Below are 21,948 nucleotides of genomic sequence, written 5' to 3'. Positions count from 1 at the left end.
CATGCTTGTCAGGAAAGTAACTGTCACTGAGTCAGCCTGAGAAGTGAGGAGTCACCCAGTGACGACCTCCCGGTTGTGAGTAGAAGGGTAATTACTCTAAGTAAAGACTGTCTTAAAGCAGTCAGTAAGGGTTTTATTTTGTTTCGGTTTTTAGCGACAGCTTTATGGAGCTGTAATTCACATACCATACAGTTCACCCGCTCACAGTGTACCATTTGCTCTTAGTTTATTCACAGGTAGGTGCAGTCAGGGCCACAAGCAATTCTAGAGCATTTTTACCCCACAAAGAAGCCTTAGGCATCACCCCCTAATTCTGTCTCCCCTCAGTTTCTTTTTTTTTTTTAATGTTTATTTATCGTAGAGAGAGAGACAGAACATGGGCAGAAGAAGGGCAGAAAGAGAGAGGGAGACACAGAATCTGAAGCAGCTCCAGGCTCTGAGCTGTCAGCACAGAGCCCGATGTGGGGCTCAAACCCATGAACCGTGAGATCAAGACCTGAGATGAAGTTGGACATTCAACCGACTGAGCCACCCAGGCGCCCCTGTCTCCCCTCAGTTCCTGACAGCCACTAATCTGCTTTCTTACCGTCACCATGGATTTGTCCGTGCTGGACATTTCATAGAAATGGAATCGTATAATATGTGGCCTTTTGTGTCCAGCTTCTTTCACATGATGTAATGTCTTCAAGGCTCATCCACATTGTAGCAGCATCGGCACTCGATTCCTTTTCATGCTGAGCAATATTCCATCATGTGGAGAGATCACGTTTTGTATATCTGTTCATAGGATATTGGTCATTCGGGATTTTATGCTATTTGGCTAGTGAATAATGTTGCTATGAGTATTTGTGTAAATAAGTCTGCAAAATATTGCATTTCTTTTGGGACCAGAGGCAGAAAATGTGCAAATGTCCTTTAAAATACTGTGGGCAGAGGCCCCTGGGTGGTTCAGTTGGTTAAGCATCTGACTTCAGTTTAGATCATGATCTCGCTGTTTGTGAGTTCAAGCCCTGCATCAGGCTCTGTGCTGACAGCTCATTTTAAAATAAATAAATAAATATTAAAAAACTTAAAAAGAAAAGAGAGAGAGAGAATCATTGACACCATCTGGCCCACTCACCAGGAGAGCTTGGGTCATGAACTCTTCCCAGGGGAAAGGGGGACGTCTGTACCCAGAGGAGGGTCCAGATTCGGTGTCAGGCACCCTAGGAATGGTCAAATGTTTTTGCAAAACTTTGCAAACTTTGCAAAAGTGACCTATTCAACTGCAGTCAGTTAAATATTGCTTCTTCCCATGAGACCACCCCTCCCAACTCAAGCCCCCTCCCGCCCCCCGTCAGGGCTGTTACAATGGCTGCGGGCCACGTTTGGGGTCTAGTGAGGGGAGGCGGAGTTGGGGTTCAGGGAGTGTGTTTATATGGTCCATAGCCAAGTCTGTGTATGTTAAGCGACTGCAGAAAAGGCTTCCAGAAATGCTTCCACCACTCACCAGAGCTCACCCCACATGGTGACAGCAGTGCAAAGTCAAGGAAGTGCAGCCAGCCATAGGGAAGAGAATGCCAGTGGACTACTGCCCAGATCATTAACTTTTATTTATTTTGTTTAAGTTTATTCATTTATTTTGAGAGAGAGAGAGAGCAGGGGAAGGGCAGAGAGAGGGAGAGAGAGAGAGAGAGAGAGAGAGAGAGAATCCCAAGCAGGCTCCTCTCTGTCAGTGCAGACCCCAACGTGGGGCTCGAACCCATGAACTGGGAGACCATGACCTGAGCAGAAACCAAGAGTTAGAGGCTTAACCGACTGAGCCACCCACAGGCACCGCTTCCCCCTCCCCCCACCAGCTGATTAACTTTTAAGTGACTTCTTAAATTTCTGGATTTAAACGCAATTTTCTTATGTCCCCTGCTTTGTGGTGACTTCTAGAATCGCGGTGGGCAGCGAGGGACTGAGGCTGCGGTGGGTCCCGTGTATCGCAGTCACCTTCAAGGAGAGCAGGAGGAGATCACCGAAAACAAGTCCGGCGGGGGTGTCCACGTGGGAGCCGCAGCATGTGGGCGCTTATTAACACCCAAGAGGAAATGAGTCACGGGGAGGGACAGTGCTGAGCGAGAAGGGCGGGCCGGGCTTCCTGCAGGGGGAGGCGGCCACAGGGCGGAGGGAGGGCTTCTGGGTGTAGCAACGAGGAAGCTATTGGTGACGGGGACAGGAGCAATTCCAGTGACGAGGTGGGAAGTCAGGCTGAGGACACATACAGAGTTTGGCTATAAAAGGGGGACACAGGGGACACCCGGGTGGCTCAGTCCGTTGAGCATCTGACTTGGGCTCAGGTCATGATCTCGCGGTCTGTGAGTTTGAGCCCCGTGTTGGGCTCTGTGCTGACAGCCAGCTCAGAGCCTGGAGCTGCTTCAGATGCTGTGTCTCCCTCTCTCTCTCTCTCTCTGCCCCTCCCCCATTCTCTCTCTCTCTCAAAAATAAACATTTAAAAAAAATTAAAAGGCAGGGAGAGGCAGGACCCAGGTGGTGCCAGGGTGGAAGGGACCCAAGGTCCTTGGGGAGAAGGTTTTTCAAAGACACCAAATGCCGGAGGACAGGAACCCACAGGGAAAGTCAAGTTCAGTTAAAGCACAGAGGAGGGAGATGGACAACAGGTCAGGGTGGCCAGGGTCGGAGGGAAGGCAGAGTAGGTAACGTACTGGGACTTGGGGGCAGCAAACCTGTTCCGGGAGACACTGTGCATTTCAAGATCCCTGGTGCCAGGGGAGACCCTTAATGGAGGCAAAATTTTCAAAGCTCATTGAGGAGGTTGGGGGGGGGGAGGTGTCCCAGAATGGAAGGGAGGCTGTGAGGGAAGAAAGAACCTGACCGTGTTACAAACATGTGCTGTGAGCTCGCTAAAGGAGGTGCCCGCCTGACGTCACCTGACACACTGGGGACGAGTGGAGACCAGAGGACTAAAGACAGAGGAAAAGCCCTTGCGCCCTGGTCGCTGAAGCCGTTCCTCGCCGTGTGCGGGCGAACACCACACGCATGTGCTGGGATTAAATGAACCGGACGGTGCATGGTGGACGGTGGGAGCCAGGTTCTCCCTGTTGGAGAAGCAGACAGACAAGCCTGGGGAAGCACAGAACAAACCATGCGATCCAAATGGGTTAGCGCTGGACACATCAGTAGGAACTCACGTTCAGCCTCATGTAAGTGCAGATGGATGAACCCAGAAACTAGAGATGTGCAGACATGCACAGGCTACTGTGTTTAGGGGTACATGTCCAGTTTTGCCCCGCAGGAGGGCTAGAAGGAATGGCCACGGAGCCCCCCGACCTGGATTTCTTTCTTTCTTTTTTTAATTAAAAAAAAATCTTATACATTTATTTATTCTTGAGAGACAGAGAGAAAGCATAAACGGGGGAGGGGCAGAGAGAGAGGAGACCCAGAATCTGAGGCAGGCTCCATGCTCCAAGCCGTCAGCACAGAGCCTGACGCGGGGCTCAAACCCACAAACCAAGAGATCACGACCTGAGCTGCAGTCAGACACTCAACCGACTGAGTCACCCAGGTGCCCCTTTCTTTTTTAATTTTTTTTTTTAATGTTTTTGAGAGAGAGAAAGAATGTGTGCATGAGTGGAGGAGGGGCAGAGGGCGGGGGGACAGAAGACCCGAAGTGGGTTCTGTGCCGACAGCACAGAGCCCCACACGGGGCTCAAACCCACAAACCGTGAGATCATGACCTGAGCCGGAGTGGGACTCTTAACCAACCGAACCACCCAGGTGCCCCCTGACCTGGGTTTCTGATCCCATTCTCCTCGACAACAAGGACCCGGGCTCCTTGGAGAAGCGGCTGATGCTAGGGTGGGGGAGGGACAGGTAAGAGCAGGCTAGAGCACCTTGTAGACCCAGAAAGTAAGGAAGCGCTCAAAAAGCAAAATCGTGGGGCTGAGTCAGGGAGACAGGTGCCAACTGGAAGTTTCTGGTGGCTAGCAGTAGAACACTTTGAACAACAAACTAGTGTAGTATTGATAACAACTCGAATATAAAATAAATGGCGGTGAATCCATACTGGTACAAATAAATGATTGAATACATACATACTTTGGAGAGCCCAACACATACAAAGGAATTCTAAATAACGGATGTAGATACTGACCCCTCAAGAGGGTGAAGCATAATCCTCACCCTTGAAGTGTGGACTATGCACAGTGATTTCTTCCAACAAGGGGACCATAGAAGGGGGGACGAAGAGGAACTTTCCAGTGCTCACAGCTCGCAAACACCACCTCGGCCAGGTGACCATGATCAACCCCAGCAGTGGTGAGTCATGCTGATAGCAGGTGCGCTTGATACGATGTCATGAGAAGGTCATCGCTCCTTGGTGGTCTTCCTCCCCAAAATCACCAAGCCCAATCTGATCCCAAGCAAGACATCAGATCAGTCCCAACTGAGGGACGTTCGGCAAAACACCTGATCAGTCCTCCTCAGAATGGTCAAGGTCATCAGAACGGTCAAGGTCATCACACACAGGAAAAGTCTGAGCAATTGTCACAGCCAAAGGGACCCTAAGGAGAACATGATGATGAATGTCATGTGTCCTGGATGGGATCCTGGAACAGAAAGAGGACATTAGGTAAAAGCTAAGGAAATGTGAATAAAGTATGGACCCAAGTTAAAAATAATGTATCAAGGGGCGCCTGGGTGGCTCCATTGGTTGAGCGTCTGACTTCGGCTCAGGTCATGATCTCACGGTTCGTGGGTTCAAGTCCCGTGTCGGGCTCTGAGCTGACAGCTCCGAGCCTGGAACCTGTCTTCAGATTCTGTCTCCCTCTCTCTCTGACCCTCCCCTGCTCACACTGTCTCTCTCTGACTCTCAAAAATAAATTTAAAAAAAACATTTAAAAAATAACAACAATGTAACAATACTGGTTCATTAGTTGTAACAAACAGACTATAATAATGTAAGATGTTAATGGTGGGGGAAGGGGTGGGGTGGGACTCTGTACTATCTTTGCAGCTTTCCTGTAAATCTAAAATGATTCTAAAATTAAAGGTTTTATTAAAAAAGAAAACTGAGGGGCACCTGGGTGGCTCAGTCAGTTAAGCCACCAACTCTTGATTTCAGCTCAGGTCACGATCTCGTGGTCATGGGATCGAGCCCCAAGTCGGGCTCTGCGAGGAGAGTGCAGAACCTGCTTGGGATTTTCTCTCCCCCCTCTCTCTGCCCCTCCCCCACTCAAGTGCAGGCAACACACATGGGCGTGCCCTCTCTCTCTCTCTCTCAAAATAAATAAACTTAAAAATATAAATAACTGGGGCACCTGTGTGGCTCAGTTGGTTAAGACTCTGACTCTTTTATTTTTTTTTTTTAATGTTTTATTTATTTCTAGGAGAGAGAGAGAGAGAGAGAGCGTGAGCAGGGGAGGGTCAGAGAGAGAGGGAGACACAGACTCCGAAATAGGCTCCAGGCTCTGAGCTGGCAGTCAGCACAGAGCCCGACGCGGGGCTCGAACCCACAAACCATGAGATCATGACCTAAGCGAAAGTCGGACGCTTAACCGACTAAGCCACCCAGGCGCCCCAAGACTCTGACTCTTGATTTCAGCTCAGGTCATGATCTTATGGTTCATAGGATCGAGCCCCACGTTTGGCTCTGTGCTGACATGACAGTGTGGAGCCTATTTGGGATTCTCTGTCTCCTCCTCTCTCTGCCCCTCCCCATTTTCTCTCTCTCTCTCTCTCTCAAAATAAACATTAAAACTTTTTTTTAATAAAAAAGAACTTAAATGCAGAAGAGATCAGCGGTGGAGCTGGAGGGATTTGGGGGGAGCGATCAGCCAGAGACAGGGAAGACCCTCTCCCGCTGCACGGAAGGAAGGAGAGGGGTCGAGCCGAGTGGATCCCTGGCAGGAAGCCCCGGGAGTTGGAGGCCAGCCGCCCCAACATCTGCTTTCTCTTTGAAGCCAAGCTGAGGGCCTTTGGGGGCAGAAAGGGTTGGCAGGGTCTTGAGCAAAAAGGATATTTGCAGAGGCGGCTGCTGGGCCGTGGGGAGCACCCAGCCGAGGACGGGGCATCACCTAGGAGCTGCGGAACAATGAGCACTTTGTTTTCCTCCTCTTGGAAGAAAGATCGCAACTCTTTTTCCCTTCCTGTCTCTCCCCACCTTAACACAGGCTTTGAGGCTAGAAACTCAGATTCTCTGCTCTGGGACAAAGTTCAGAGTTTTTTTCAGTTTCCAAAAAAGTTGGGCTGTCTGAGGCTAGGGGCTGAGGGGGGCAGAGAAGGGCCGACAAGGTCAGTCGAGGACCAGCTGCCTGGAGGAGGCGGCCACGGGGTCCTGGCTTCCCCCCGAAGGAGGTGGCCGGGAGGCAGGGCCCAAGTTCCTCAGGTCCTGTCCCCAGTGTCTGGGCCCCAGAACATGCTTAGGGCATTTGCTGGTGGGAAGGCAGGGGCCACAGTGCCCGGTACACTTTGATTTAAAAAAGATTAGGTGTAATGGACTGTGTCCCCACCCCCACCCCAAGTTCATGTTGAATCCTAACTCCTGATACTTCCGAATGTGACTGTATTTGCAAATAGGGCCCGTAAGGAGGAGATCAAAGCTGAATGAGGCCATGTACCCTCATCCAATAGGACTGACTGGTGTCCTGGTAAGAAGAGGGGGCACCAGGGGTGCCCCCTCATGGAGGGATGGTCGTAGGAGGGTACAGGGAGAGGAAAGCCACCTGTAAGCCAAGCAGAGAGGCCTCCCATGAAGCGAAACCTGGTGGCACCTGCAGCCGGGACTTCAGCCTCCGGAATTGGGGGTTCTGTGGTCTAAGCCACGCAGTCTGGGACTCTTTGTTAAGGCAGGTTGGACAAATGTCAGGGTCACCTGACATTCCCAGCTCCGAGAATAAGGGAGTGGCGTTTACCCTGGCACAGGTGTGTTCCCGGGCAGAGCTGGCTTGGTGGCTGTCCGAAGAGCAGCCTCCTGAGGCCCCGTGCCAGCACGCTGGCTCACCGCTGCTGTCCCTGACTGGCACACGAGTGTCGAGCCTCAGCATCTGTGCAGCCTGGATCTGGGAACGACCGCATTTAAACCTCTGCATGCGGCCGAGTTACCTTGTTCGTTTCGTGCATGCATGCATCCATCCATTCATTCATTCATCGCACATGTACAGGATGCACAGTGTCACCCAGCATTTGACCAAGTGCTACCAATGGGTGTCATCATGAACTGTTTTATCACCAGTATGCTAACCCAGGGTTCAGTGAACCTTCTGTAAAGTACCGGTCAGTAACTATTTTCAGCTTTACAGCCATCCGATCTCTGTCTCAACAACACAGCTCAGCCTTTGTAGGAAAAGCAGCCACAGACAACAAGTACATGAATGGGCATGGTGGGGTCCCAATAAAACTTTAAGGATGGGGACAATGGATGGACGCCTGGCCAGTTGAGTCAGGAGAGCATGCCATCTTGAGTCAGGGGTTGTGAGTTCAAGCCCCATGTTGAGTGTAGGGAGAGATAACTTAAAAATAAAATCTTTAGGAATGGCTGGGTGGCTCAGTCAGTTAAGCAGCCGACTTCAGCTCAGGTCATGATCACATAATTCATGAGTTTCAGCACCACGTCAGCTTCGATCTTGTCAAGGCAGAACATGCTTCAGATCCTCTGTCCCCTCTGTCCCCTCCCCCCTCAAAAATAAACAGTTAAAAGAAAAAAACACCCACTCAAAGTCACTTTCCCAGTTTGCTCCTCACGGAAGACTTGTGACCAAATCTGCCGTTCAGGAACTTCTAAAGGCCCTGGGATGGAAATGTGATCTGTGACTGTGGCCTGCCAGCGAGGGCACAGATGGGGGCCAAGTCCCTGCCCACGCGGTGTCCTTAACAACCGGGGTTGAAGTGCCAGCCCTGCTTCTCAGTGGAAAGATTGGTTTGTCCCCGTGGCTGTCCGAGAAGTGCTGGCAACCTCAGGCTTGTCCTAGAGTTTTAGCTGAGCCCCTGCCCTCCCCCAGGGGAAAGCCCTTGGGGAAGCAAGCTTCTCCACACTGTCACAGAACAGCAAGTTCCCTGGCCACTGCCAGGAGGAGCCAGTGTCCCAGAGATGCGTCCCTGGAGCCCTGAGCCCTGAGCTGACAGGTGCCTTCAAAACTCCACTGAATAGCAGTAGAGTTCATTTAAGACAAAAACAAGGGGTGCCTGGGTGGTTCAGTCGGTTATGCATTGACTCTTGACCTTGGCTCAGGTCATGATCTCCTGCTTTGTGAGTTTGAGCCCCGCATCAGGCTCCATGCAGACAGTGGAGAGCCTGTTTGNCCCGCCCCCCTCCTTTCCCTGGGGCCGTGCTTCCGCCCCCCCCCCCCCCCCCCCCCCCCAGCTCTCTCTCTACCTCTCTCTCTCTCAAAATAAAGATTAAAGAAGAAGAAGACAAACACAAAAGCATTGATACCCACACTTTGTCATCTAAAATTCCCAGACTTTTGGGGCACCTGGGTGGCTCAGTCGGTTGGGCGTCTGACTTCGGCTCAGGTCATGATCTTGCCGTTCTGTGAGTTCGAGCCCCGCGTTGGGCTCTGTGCTGACAGCTCAGAGCCTGGAACCTGCTTCGAATTCTGTGTCTCCCTCTCTCTCTGCCCCTCTCCTGCTCACGCTCTGTCTTTCTCTGTCTCAAAAATAAATAAACATTTAAAAAATAAAATAAAATCCCCAGACTTTTAAAGAATTAAGTGCTGTTATTTTCAAGGACACAGGGTTATTGAAACTAAGCTGGCCGGCTTTTCCATAGCAAGGCTTGCCTGACGACAGGACCAGACGACTCTGTGGTCTGTTCATTTCCATGTATTTCCTGAGACACAGGCGTGCAGTAAAAACTAAAGCAGAAAAGACAGATGTAAACAAATGTCCTCAGTGGGGACTTCCGGGCCAAGGCACCAGAGGCGCCCCGAGGAGGAGCGCTCAGCCCGAGCTGGGGCAGAAGAACAGAGGGCCCCGCAGGGGGGTGACATTTGAGGTAGATGGACCAGCAGGGAAAGAGGGGGCAGACACAGGGCACGGCGCGTACAAAGGCACGAGGCAAGCAGGAGCGTCCCGTGACAGAAGAATCTGGAAATATTGCCAGGGGCAGATTGTGTTTTGAAATGGTGGATTTGAGCTCACATTCAGCCAGGCATGGAAGGATGAACCCTGGGTAAAACCACTGTTGAGGGGGTGGGGCTTCTGTTAGAATTTCCAGCACTGCTCCCCCCCCCCCCCGCCCCCCCCCCCAGCCANGGCAGCCACTTCCTAGGCAGGCCCCTGTGGCTTCCTGAATCCTCCATGAGACCAGCCCCCTGCTATGTGAACACCGGCAGTCTGAGGGACCCCCGAGTTAGCCCCATGGGAGCAACCTTGAACCCCGAGGAATAGGAGCTGGTGGACAGACACCCAGCCTCCCTGTCCCTCAGGGGGACGTTCTGAACCGAGTCCTACACAGCTTCCCTGGGATCCCAAGAAGATTTGGCCCCATGTCCCCACAGTGGTAACAGCTCATTAGCACCCCCATACCGCCTCCCCCTCTTCCGTCACCTCTCTCCAATGCTTGGGGCCACCATCCCAAGAAAGGACCCCTCACCAAGCCATGCCACAGTCCATGCTGCGGAGAAAAGCGAAGGCGAGCCTAATTTTCCCATTTATTTCCCCTTGGAGCTCAAGGTGGTACCAGTTCAAACCCCAAACTCACATGGAGGAAAGCCGGTGAACACACATTGCCAGGGGAGCCTTTTTTCTCCCCTCCTTGCATCCAGATGACAGACAAGCCTCCTCACCTACCTTTGCTGGCAGATGTGTTCAAGTCCACCCTTCAGAGAGGCTGTGGCCCCGGAGAACCCCACCTGCACCCTCATTTCCTCAACCACCTGCTCCCAAACCCCTGGGTTATAAAGTTCAGCAAATAAGCAGAGGGTGGCCACAGCCCTCTGCCTGTTGACCTCTGGAGATTTCCCGTGGTTTTACTCAAAACTGTATGGGATCTCCCGAAACAATTAAACATAAGAATGACTATGTGATCTACCAACGCCTCTCCCGGGCGCATGCCCAGAAGAACTGAAAGCTGTATCGGGAACAGATATCTGTACATCCGTGTTCATAACCGTCTTCTTCACAACAGCCAGAATGCGGAAGCAACCCAAGTGACCAACCCCCAACACATGAATGGATAAACAAAATGTGGTTTATACGTACAATGCAGTATTAGTCAGCGTTTAAAAAGGAAGGATAGGGGCGCCTGGGTGGCTCTGTCTGTCGGTTGAGAGTCCGACTTCGGCTCAGGTCATGATCTCATGGTTTGTGGGCTCGAGCCCCGCGTCGGGCTCTGTGCTGACAGCTCGGAGCCTGGAACCTGCTTCGGATTCTGTGTCTTCCTGTCTCTCTGGCCCTCTCTCGCTTGTACTCTGTCTCTCTGTCTCTGTCTCTCTCTCTCTAAAAAATAAATAAACACTAAAAAGGGGAAAAAAAGGAAGGTCATTCTGATACCTGCTACAACATGGTTGGATCTTGAGGACACATTATGCTAAGTGAAACGAGCCAGCCGCAAGAAGACAAACCATATTATTCTACCTACCGGAAGTGCTTAGAGCAGTTAGATTCACAGAGACAGAAAGTGGAAGAGACATTACCAGGGACTCTGGGAGGGAGCACGGAGAGTTAGTATTTTATGGGGACAGATTCTCTGCTTGGGAAGATGAAAAACTCCTGGAGATGGACGGTGGTGATGGCTGTGCAATACTGTGAATGTACTTAGTGCCACTGAACCGTATTCTTAAAGTGGTTAAAATGGAAAGTTGTGTTGCATCCATATTATTAGTGTTAAAAATAAATGAATCAGAGAATAATAATCAGGTTTGTGGATTAAAATTTATGGAGGCACCTGGATGGCTCAGTCGGTTGAATGTTTAACTCTTGATTTCAGGGCATGATCTTACAGTTCATTGGATCAAGCCATCAGCTCAGAGCCCGCTGCTCTGCCCCTCCTCTGCTCACATACATGCTCGCTCTCTCTCAAAATAAACAAATAAACATTTTAGGGGCGCCTGAGCGGCTCAGTCAGTTAAGCCTCCGACTTCAGCTCAGGTTTATTTGATCCTCAGTTTGTGAGTTCAAAGCCCCGAGTCGGGCTCTGTGCTGACAGCTCAGAGCCTGGAGCCTGCTTCGGATTCTGTGTCTCCCTCTCTCTCTACCTCTCCCCTACTCGCTCACTGTCTCTCTCTCAAAAATAAATAAATATTTTTTAAAAGTAAATAAAAGTTATTTGTTATGTTTCATCTTGGATTTGGAGGAGTTTTCTAGCAAAGGGGTCCTTTGGTATCCAATCAGCTACTTCCCAGGAGCAGACAGTCTGGAACCAAAGAGGGGAGGGCCCCGCGGTCCCTCCGCACCTCTGCAGAGAGCTCTCCCCAACTGCCCTTTCCAAAGGGAATGTTAGATAAGCCACACGCATGTTTTTGGTAATTTTTTAAATGTTTACTTATTTTTGAGAGAAACAGAGACAGAATGAACTGGAGAGGGAAGAGAGAGATGGAGGCACAGAATCTGAAGCAGGCTCTGGGCTCCGAGCTGTCAGCACAGAGCCCGATGCGGGGCTCGAACTCATGAACCATGAGATCACGACCTGAGCCAAAGTCGGACGCTTAATCGACTGAGCCACCCGGGCGCCCCCGATAGGTCACACACTTAATCATCCCCGAACCCCACCTATTTCCTTTACGGTATTGGACACCAGGTAATGATTTAATGTACCGTTTGTTTCTTGTTACTGACAGTCTCCCCAACTGGAATATGACCTCCACAAGGATGGGAATCGGTCCTGACAGTGCAGAGCCTGCTCGGGATTCTCTCTCTCCTTCTTTCTCTGCCTTTCTCCCACTCATACTCCCTCTCTCCAAATAAATAAATAAGCTTAAAAAAAAAAAAGGCGTACCCCTCCCAAAAAACTACATATATAACTCAGACTTTTCATGATTCGATGACACCATTAAGCCCCGGCCTGATTCCAGAACTAGAAAGCAATCTGTGTGTGGCAATGTCCTTCTAATGGTAACTGGTAACTGTCCAATGGGGAAGATAAGGCAGTTGAGGGGGGGGGATAGCAAATACAGGGAAGGATGGGATGAATAATCAATAGATGTGCCTTGTCAACGTTAAATTCCATCCACCTGTTCACCACCCCTTTGTAAGGGTCAAGTAAATAGGTGGATCAGATCTGAAGAGATCTCAGGGAAAGGGTGGGGTCACAGGGATAGATGGTTTGTAAAGTCTTATCGGGTTGGGTGAGGTCACCCAGGGAGAGGGTGTGGCCCCTCCATCACAGATTGGGAAGCTTGGCAGTGTTTGAGCTGTAGGGAACCTCATTTTAAACCGCATTGTCAACTGCCCAGAACATCCCCTTTGGCAGTGAGCATCAGGATAGGACAGAAGGAGCCCGGAATCTGGAATGAGAAGACTGTTTTCCTCTTACCTCTGCCCCTCCTAGCTGTACAGCTCAGTAAGATGCAACTTCCCAGTGCCTCAGTTTCCCCATCTGTAAAATTGGCATGGGCCACGAGACCTACCTTATTTGTCAACAATCAAACCACATTTCCCCCGGTGCCCTTGAGCACTGGTTTGGGGAATACTTTGCCCTGTCCTGGACCCCACCTGTTTAGTGGGAGGGGCCTGGAGGCAGATAAGAGCTATGAGGAAACCACGGCTGAGCCTCAGGGAAGCAGGAGGGGCCACTTCTAAATCAGAGAGGGTTGGTGTTGGGACGATCCTGAACCACCTGGTGAAAAGCAAGCATTTTATTTGTTTTTAGTAATCTCTACACCCAATGTGTAGCTCCAACTCACAACCCCAGAGTCGTATGCTCTACTGACTGAGCCAGCCAGGTGCCCCTGAAGCAAGCACTTTAAGCACCTTCTTATAAAAAAGAAAGTCGGGGGCCGCCTGGGTGGCTCAGTTAGTTAAGCGTCCAACATCTCACAGTTCGTGGGTTCGAGCCCCGTGTCGGGCTCTGTGCTGACAGCCAGCTCAGAGCCTGGAGCCTGCTTCTGATTCTGCGTCTCCCTCTCTCTCTGACCCTTCCTGGCTCACGCTGTCTCTCTCTCTCTCAGAAATAAATATTAAAAAATTAAAAAAAAAAGAAAGTCGGATTCAGAGAAGGCAGCTAATTCACTCAACGTCACACAGCCCATAAGCGGCAGAGCATAGTGGTGTGTTCAGTTATCTTTTTTTAATGTTTTATTTATTTTTAAGAGGGAGAGAGCGAGCAGAGGAAGGGCAGAGAGGGAGGAAGATAGAGGATCCGAAGGGCTCTGCGTTGACAGCATTGAGCTCAATGTGGGGCTCAAACTCAAGAATCAGGAGTTGAGCTGAAGTCAGACGCTTATCAGACTGAGTCACCCAGGTGCCCCCTGTTATCTTTTTCTTTTTTAATGTTTATTTATTTTTGATGGAGAGAGAGAGACAGAGCATGAGCAGGGGAGGGGCAGAGAGAGAGAGGGAGACACAGAATCCGGAGTAGACTCCAGGCTCTGAGCTGTCAGCACAGAGCCCGACGCAGAGCTCGAACTCATGAACAGTGACATCATGACCTGAGCCTAAGTCGGATGCTTAACCGACTGAGCCCCCTCACCCCAGTTATCCTTATCTTTGACGTCAATGGCCACGGCCACGGCAGATAAAGCCCTGTGGTAATGAGACCCCAGCCTGTTCTTCCTTGCCTCTGCCTCCCTCTTCTTCACTTGTATCATGTTTATGCATCAGCACAAAGAGGGGGGACCCGTGGGGAAGGTGGCTCACAGATCAGCTTAACTAGAACGTCAGAGGGAGAAAGCCTAGGGATGCGTTCTGCTTAGAGCCTCTAATCCAGTCCTGGGAGGATGTCACAGCACAGCCTCAGGAGCCGAAACACACTGGTTAAAACCCTCTGTGCCTCAGTGTCCACATCTGTAAAATGGGAACAGTAATAAAAGTCTCTCCCTGACACAGTTGTTGCAATAGTCGGGTGACTTAATTCAAGCCCGGGAGCTCTATAAATGTTAGCGAGGATTGTGGGTCCCTCCCCTGACCTGGCCCAGGGCAGCGGCGGCCCAGCTCTGCCCTACATAGACTATGGCAACGTCAGGCCTGCAACCGGAGCCAGCTCCCCAGGGAGCACGGTGAACATGGGATTGTTTCCAGGAGCTAATGAATTCTTACCCCCTCCCCCCCCCCACCAGGGCTTGTTGGCACATCACCCCTCCGGCCCTCTGAAGGGAGCCCTAGTTCTGCCTCCCTGAGCGAGCAGGCCCAGAGAAAAAGCCCACTGAAAAGGGGCCCATTCGGGGCGCCTGGGTGGCTCAGTCTGTGGGGCAGCCTGCTGTTGATTTTGGCTCATGTCACGACCTCATGGTTTGTGGGTTCGAGCCCTACGTCGGGCTCCGCACTGCCCTCTCTCTCTCTCTGCCCCTCCCCCGCACCTGCTCACTCTTGCGCGCTCTCTCCCTCTCAAAATAAATGAATAAAGAAACTAAACAAAAAAGAAAAGTGACTCATCCAAGCCTGTCCCGCTTCACCGACGCTTCCAGGACCCAGGGCGGGGGGCGGGCGGGGGACCCATGCCCCAAGCTGCCCTGTTCTGCGTCCCTTGCCCACCAACTCCCATACGGCCTTCCAGGAAGCCAGAGAGAGCTGTCACTTCTCAAAAGTCTCGCAGGTTGCAACTGAGGGGAAGCTTCCCCGGGGAAGAAGAACTCTTCCCCACTCGGGATTTTCTTCTCTCCGAGGCCGAAGCTGCAGGCAGGCAGGACCGTGTGAAGTTCACCACCACGGATGCCCCGTGCTGCACGCAGATTTACAGCAGAGTGGGGGACAAGTCCGGGTTTGTCACGGGAACGAATGAATGGGTGGTCTCTACCCCACTGCTCTCTCTTGCTCTGCCCTACCCCCCTCACTCCCAGTGGTGGGAAGCTGCCATGAATCTGGTCACCTTTGCTTCTCCCTATGCAATGGCCACGTGCACGTGACCGCTCCTGGCCCAGCCGCCCTCAGGACTCAGCGCTGTCAGGCTGAGAGCAGCGGGCCACACTCAGTTCAAGGCCACACTCTGGGGACAAGAACCCAGACTCCACTTCCTGCGCCAAGGGTCCTCAAAGATCCTTGCCCTAACTAGCCTTTCCAACTGCCAGCCACCTCCCACCGATGTGGCTTGACCCCACACTGAGGGGCTGGGGGACCAGAAGCAAGCGTATAAGGAGGCATGTGTTTCCTGCAGTTCCTCTACGATCATCTCCTTTTACAGCTGGGGAAACAGATGCTCCGAGAGGCTGGCTCGCCCAAGGTCCTGGGACTTGAACCCCCGTGGCCTGACTCTAGGGTGGGCGCGCTCAGCCTACTGGGGAGGCGCCCCCATTCTGCAGGCAGGGGTAGCTTACTCAGCCTCTCCTAAGCTCAAGTCTGCTCCTCCAGGAAAGGGGCATGATGAAACAGACGTGGCTCTTCGGGAGGGTTACGGGAGATGGTGCTGGCCCGCGCCTAGCCAGTGCTCTGCCTCCCAGGGTTGCCAGAGGATGAAATGAAGCAGCACCGCTCAGTCCTTCATGCACTACTCCAACATCCAAAAAGCCCTGGAGACTAGAGGCTGACTCCCTGGGCAGCTGATGGGGCTCCACCTCATTTCACGGCTAACCCTGACCTTGCCTGACCATCAGGCTATTTACAGGGTGTTGTTAAATCCCAGGAAGGAGAACTATTGGAAAAGGTTTCAAAGAGGGCGTGGTGCCCTGGGGGTGTCATCTAGTATATGGTATATGCGACTTCTGACTTCGCTAAAGTCCCTCAGAACGGACCTGGCCATTTGGGATAAGGGGTTCTGTGTTTACAGCATCCGCCACGCAAGGCTGGCATACAGCAGGTGCTCAATAAATGACAACTCTCTCTTCTTTTAGGATTACACAGCTCCTTAACCTCTTTCTTTCCAGCCCACTTTGAAACAAGACTTCTTGTGCACTTCAATGGCTGTAAATAGGTAAGAATCCGGGTGACAGTGTCTGTGCGCTCAGTACTGTGAGAAGAGCTCACAGTCCTGCCTTGGACCGTGTCGCTGGGTGGGTAAGCACATGCCCTCCGCCATGGCATTTCCTCTGTTCGGATCCCAGCTCTGCCGCTCAGTAGCGAGGCCAACCATTTGACCTCTCTGTGACACAGTAAAGGGGGATACGGTCACAGCTCCATTTAGAGTCCTAGCAGGATGGAGAACAGTGCCCGGCACGCGGGACGTGTTAGCAGATTTACTGTGCTTGGTCTCCACTCTGCAGTATGAACCATGACTAGCCTCCTCATACAGGTGGGGAAACTGTGGCATGAGAGATGTCATAACCTGGTAGTTGGGCCACAGAGCTCTATGCTCTTTGTGCTCAGAGGCTGCAACAGAAGGAAGCGTGGGAGGGAAGGCCAGGGGAGGAAGAAGACTGTACCTGCCTGGCCGGTCAGGTAGCTCAGTTCCAAGTGCCATCGGTTACTATCCAGTCTCCACCAAGTTCCAGGCATTATTATATTTTTTAATGTTTATTTATTTATTTTTTTGAGACAGACAGAGAGAGGCAGAGCGTGAGTGGGGGAGGGGCAGAGAGAGCAAGAGGGAGACACAGAATCCAAGGCGGGCTCCGGGCTCCGAGCTGTCAGCACAGAGCCCAATGCGGGGCTCGAACTCACAGACCATGAGATCATGACCTGAGCTGAATTCAGAGGCTTAATCGACTGAGCCCCACCCAGGCACCCCCAAGCGTTATTCAAAATACATGGGAGTTGACATTATACCAGAGATGCTCATGGGACTCAGGACAGGTCGCCTGAAGATATGCCACTCTGGTATATTGACCATTTAGAATTAAAGTTACTTAAGAAGCACCCGGTGCCTGAAGGACACTCTGACTCTCCTCGGTGCCCCCTGCAAGCAGGAAATGATCTCCCACATGAAAGGTACCCTCCCTGCGTCAGGGGAAAGAAAGACATCACCAGAGCCAGGGAATTCTGGCTGAGAAGGCCGGATAAACAAACCTTGTTACTTCCTTTCCAAATTCCAAAAAAGCCGGAGCTTCTTTGTCTTGTCAATTCTTCATAAATTTCATGGTTTCCCTTTATAAAAGGTAGAAAACCTATCTGCTCCGGTCACTTCTGGGAATCTGATATCTTTGGGGGCTGCAAACCTATGAAATTAAATTGTTTTTCTCCTGTTAATCTCTCTTTTATGACAGGGGGTGTCTAGAAGGGTAGAAGTAAATGTGCCTTTCCTCCCCTATGGTGCATTCCTTCTAAGAAAGGAACAGGGGAACACGGGGCAGGGACGATGGGCTCACAAAGGGCTTAGACAAACAGGTTCCAGCCTGACGGACCCGAAGAGGGTAACTTGCTGGCTGTGGCCTTAGCCTTCAGGGGTGGGAACAACACAGGCCTTTTATTAGCGAGAAGGCTGGGCTCTAGGAGCCTCATTATTACTGTGGCCGAAACCTGGCTCAGGCTGGATTTCTTAAGGGGAAACAAAAGAAGGGAGAGCAGCAGCCCGCTGGGCATCTGTCCTTTGGCCCCCAACCATACTCCCTGCCCCCGCTACCCACCAGCCCCTGGGAAGGCAGAGAGGCCTTGAACATAAGCTCATTCTAGGTGAGGCCTGTCCGGAGAGAAAACAGCCCTGTTTCCAACCTTGGGCTCAATGAGGAACCAAAATGCTCCTTACAATTCCCTTCAAAGATCTGAAATCCTAGCCTGTGGGGATGCGGTGGGAGGTGTTTTCCCAGCAGCCGTCAGCTTTGCAGAAAAACAAGGATTAAAAAAGCAATTAGAGGTTTGACAGTCAACAATCAGAGGAAGAAAGCAAGAAGAAACCAGCATGGGTCAGCAGGAAGCCTCAGGCCCTTCGAAATTTGAACAGTTGCAAAAACCCAAAGGAGCCTCTCCTTCCCTACCTACAGAGTCTGGGAGTGGTGGATTAAATGGCGCCGTGCCTCAGTGGATCTCCCTGTATAACTGTCTGTCTGCGTCCTTCCTCATCCCTAAGCCTGATATGTTGTACGTATACTTATACCTGTAGTCTGCTTGGCTTTTTTCTTTTCCAAGCAACTTTACTGAGATAGGATTTACATACAATAGAATGCACCCATTTTACTGAAGCTTGACGAATATGTATACCGAGAGAGAGAGACAGACAGAGACAGAGACAGAGACAGAGACAGAGACAGAGACAGAACATTTTCATCACCCTAAGAATTTCTTCTGGCCTCTTTGCAGTCAGCGCCTTCCTATCCCCAGCCCTAGGCATCCACTGATGTCTTATCCCTGTACATTAGTTTCGCCTTTTCTAGATTTTCATATAAATGAAATCACATAGTCCTTTAGGTCTGGCTTCTTTACACGGCTGCTGTTGTTCAAATGCTGTCGTAAATAGAGTTTTTTAGGGGGTCCCTGGGTGGCTCAGTCGGTTAAGTGTCCGACTTTGGCTCAGGTCATGATCTTACAGCTTGTGAGTTGGAGCCCGCATCCCGCTCTGTGCCGATAGCTCAGAGCCTGGAGCCTGCTTCAGACTGTGTGTGTCTCTCTCTCTGCCCCTCCTTCAAAAATAAACACTAAAAAAATTTTCATATTCAAATTGCTTGCAGCTAGCAAACGTTATTTCTTTCTTGTATATTAACCTTGTCTCTTAGGATCTTACTAAATTCACTAATTCTAGTTCCTGTTAAACAGATTCATTAGGACTCCCCAGTAAACTGTTAGGTCGTCTGTGACTAAAGACAGTTTTACTTCTTCCTTTCTGATCTTCACATCTTTTGTTTATTTTTCTTGCCTTATTGCACCCGCTGGGACCTCTGGTACCACACCGAATAAGTGGGAAGGGTAGATGTCTTTTCTCATCGCTGACCTTAGGGAGAGAGGCAAGCAATCTTACCACCAATACGATGTCAGCTGTAGACTTGTTCTGAACGCCCTTATTCAGGGAGAGGAATAACTTCGCGTTCCCAGTTTGCCAAGAGCTTTTTTCAGGAATGGGTATTCGTTTTGTCAATTGCTTTTTCTGCATCTACTGACACGATCGTCTGGTTTTTCTCTTGTAGTCTGTTCCTATGCAGAATTAGATTGATTGCCTTCCAAATGTGAACCAGCCTTTCATTCCTGGGACATATCTCGTTTGGTTTGATGCATAATCCTTCAGATGTATCGCTGGATCTGGGCGCTCCTGTTTTGACAAGGATTTTTATCCATTTTAATCCCTGATGTGCCCCCAGAGCCTAGAACATTACCTTAAACAGTAAATGCTCAATAAACAGGTGCTGGATAAATGAATGAATGAAGTATCTTCCTCAACGTGGCAGTCAAAGGATGTGCACGTTTCAACATTTTGGCCAAATGTCCAGACTTCCTCCTGAAAATACTGTCCCAGGCTTCACTCCCACCAACCCACATGCCAGGCAGGGTGTGAATGTCAGTGCCACGCACTGCAATAAGGCACAGCAGCGTAACCTGGTAGCCACAGCCACAATCCCTTTGCTGAGTGATAGGCAACAGGAGAGGGAAGCGCTCTGTCCCCCACGCAAACGGGGGCGGCCTCACAGAAAGGCTGATTTTTTTTGAGCTGGTCTCAGAGGAGGTCCAGAAGGCGTTGGGCCAGCAGAGGAAGGAGGTGCCCTCGGCAACAGCATGTTCCAAAGCACAGAGGCATGAACAAATCATTGCATCAGCTGCTAACTGGCTGTGCGGCCTTGGGCAAATTTGTCCTGCTTATCCATAAAAAGGGAATGAAAACAACAAGGCTGCCAAACATTGTGAGTATCCAACAAGATAATATATGTGAAAGACCTTGGAAAAACTCTAACATGAAGGCAGTGTTACTATTAACAAGGAGGCGGGGCTGCCCGTTCATGCGTCCAGCACAGCCTAGGCTAGTTTAGCAAAAGAAAGCAAGAGCCTGGGGGTGCCTGGGTGGCTCAGTCGGTTAAGCGTCCAACTTCTGCTCTGGTCGAGATCTCCCAGTTCGTGAGTTCAAGCCCCGCATCACGCTCTGCGCTGACAGTGTGGAGCCTGCTTGGGATCCTCTCTCTTCCCCTTACCTACTTGCATATGCAAGTTCTCTCTCTTTCTCTAAATAAATAGGCTGGGGGCACCTGGGGCTGGCTCAGTTGGTAGAGCATGAGACTCTTGATCTCAGAGCCATGAGATTAAGCCCCACGTTGAGCCTGGAGCCTCCACCAAAAAAACAAACCAAAAAAAAAAAAAAAAAAGCAAGACGCTGGCTCCCAGCCCCGGTGTTAGAAGACTGGGTCCCAGCCTTAGACACTCCTGTGAGAGCAGCCAGCGTGGAGGGCTGTCTCAAGGATGGCATCCCCTCGGGTTAGAGTCCTGCCTAGATGGGAGAGGTTCCCTCCTGGTTCACAGGGTTGTATTACTTTCTCTTTCCCTCTATTCATGCCTCATAAATCATCTTCAGCTAAGACCAACGCTGACTTCACAAGCAGCTAAAGCAAGGGATCCTGGAGATCCAGGAAACACAAAGAATCTCGGCTCTTTTCTTCCTGTTTGCCTTATTTCCTTCCTTTCCTCTTTTTTCCCAAACGACTATCCCCCTTTCTAAGCCTAGGAGTAATGGTTTTAATATGGTGTATTCACTGCATTTGTGTTTTGGATGACTGCTCCTAAGAGCTGTTTTTAAAGAGTCCCAGCAATCAAATACCTAGCTCCTGTGTTTGCACACAATCTCCCTTCGGCTTAAGCTCTCTTTGTGTTTACACACTAGACATCTAACAGCTTGGTCTGGTTAAGGTACTGCTTTTAGCCACTCCGGAGATTGAAAACAAAGGGTTGGTATATTCTGTGCCTTGTGCCTCTGGAGGGGGAGGGGATTGGGGAACAACGGACGGACGAGGTAAAGGAGCAGATTCATTACTACAAAGTAGGTGAAAGGCATGAAAACTTTCAATGGCGGTAACGGAAGGAACACAGAGAAGGGGTGGCTTTGGGAGGATTCCAGGAGATGCAAGTGCCAGGTGAGTGATGGGCTGCGAGAGAAGCAGGGAGTGGGGAGTCTAAGGTAACAGGGAAGTTTCTAGTGTTGGTGGCTGTGCAGATGGTGGTTTCACCACCAGGACAGGAAATACAAGAGGCAGGGCAGGTCTGGGGAAGGGGAAGAATGGAAAGATGAGTTCAGTTCAGGACAAGTATTCATTAGCTTCTTGGTCATTACTCGCGGCAGGTACCTTGTCAGGAACAACCAGAAATAAAAGAAACAAGATCCCTGCTCTCCTGGAGCTTACACTCCAGGGGTAGAAGATCAGCTTAGAGGAACAAATCAACAAAGTAACTGCAGGAGCCTATGTGAGCCAATGAAATGGAATCATGTGATAGAGCGTGCTGTAGGGTGGCCAGGGAAGGCCTATCAGACTCAGAGGTAAGACGCCAAGCTGAGTTTGACAGTGACCCAAGGACATACAAGTAGAGAAGCAGCTTTAATGTAGACGCTTGGAGCTCAGAAGCCTGGGTGGCAGACGATCAGTAAGGATAGACCAAAAGCGTTTTTGCAGAACATAATGCTAATTATAGAAAAATCAAAAATAAGTTAGGCTGTTTTGATTATGTGTTTTCCCTAAGCAGGGCGTTGACTACAGAGCCGTGGGATGCAATATGTAATTTACACACCGTTTGCACATCGTATCATAAAAACTAAACTAAAAATACAACCAAAAAAAGGGGGGCGGGGGAGAGAGTCCGGCCCTGGGTCTCGCTAGGCTTTGCCAAGCTGGGTTTCTCGGCATCACAGCGGGGACCAAGCAGCCTCGGCCGGTTCTCACTCCCAGCGCATTGGCCCAGGCCGGCCCCGCCCAGCCTGTCGCTCGGAGCAGACGCCCGCCCAGGCGGCGCAGTCGCCCCGCCCACGCCATCACGCCGGCCAATGGGCGCGCAGGGTCTGGGCCCACACCCCCGCCGCGTGCCGCCCCGGGCTCGGGC

General features: G+C 50.9%; 1 protein-coding gene and 1 long non-coding RNA gene across 2 annotated transcripts in view; one reads left to right on the top strand and one right to left on the bottom strand.

Annotated features, from left to right (window-relative positions):
• Window positions 1-3,611: 3,611 nt before the first annotated feature.
• LOC144231333 (uncharacterized) lies at window positions 3,612-10,023 on the bottom strand. The gene is made up of 3 exons (XR_013335050.1): window positions 9,775-10,023; window positions 8,421-8,629; window positions 3,612-4,592 (listed from the first exon to the last, which is right to left on the bottom strand). It is a non-coding gene; the product is annotated as an uncharacterized LOC144231333 (long non-coding RNA).
• A 10,899-nt stretch (window positions 10,024-20,922) lies between these two features.
• Window positions 20,923-21,948, top strand: part of SLC25A33 (solute carrier family 25 member 33) — a 34,213-nt gene continuing 33,187 nt past the window's right edge. The window contains exon 1 of the mRNA XM_077763844.1: window positions 20,923-20,990. Within this exon, the coding sequence (XP_077619970.1) occupies window positions 20,923-20,990 (68 nt within the window). The remainder of the gene's footprint in view (window positions 20,991-21,948) is intronic.

The sequence above is a fragment of the Crocuta crocuta genome, unplaced genomic scaffold (assembly GCF_008692635.1).
Source record: "Crocuta crocuta isolate KB4526 unplaced genomic scaffold, BGI_CrCroc_1.0 scaffold13, whole genome shotgun sequence".
NCBI lineage: Eukaryota > Metazoa > Chordata > Mammalia > Carnivora > Hyaenidae > Crocuta > Crocuta crocuta.
This window is presented reverse-complemented; position numbering and strand designations above follow the sequence as displayed.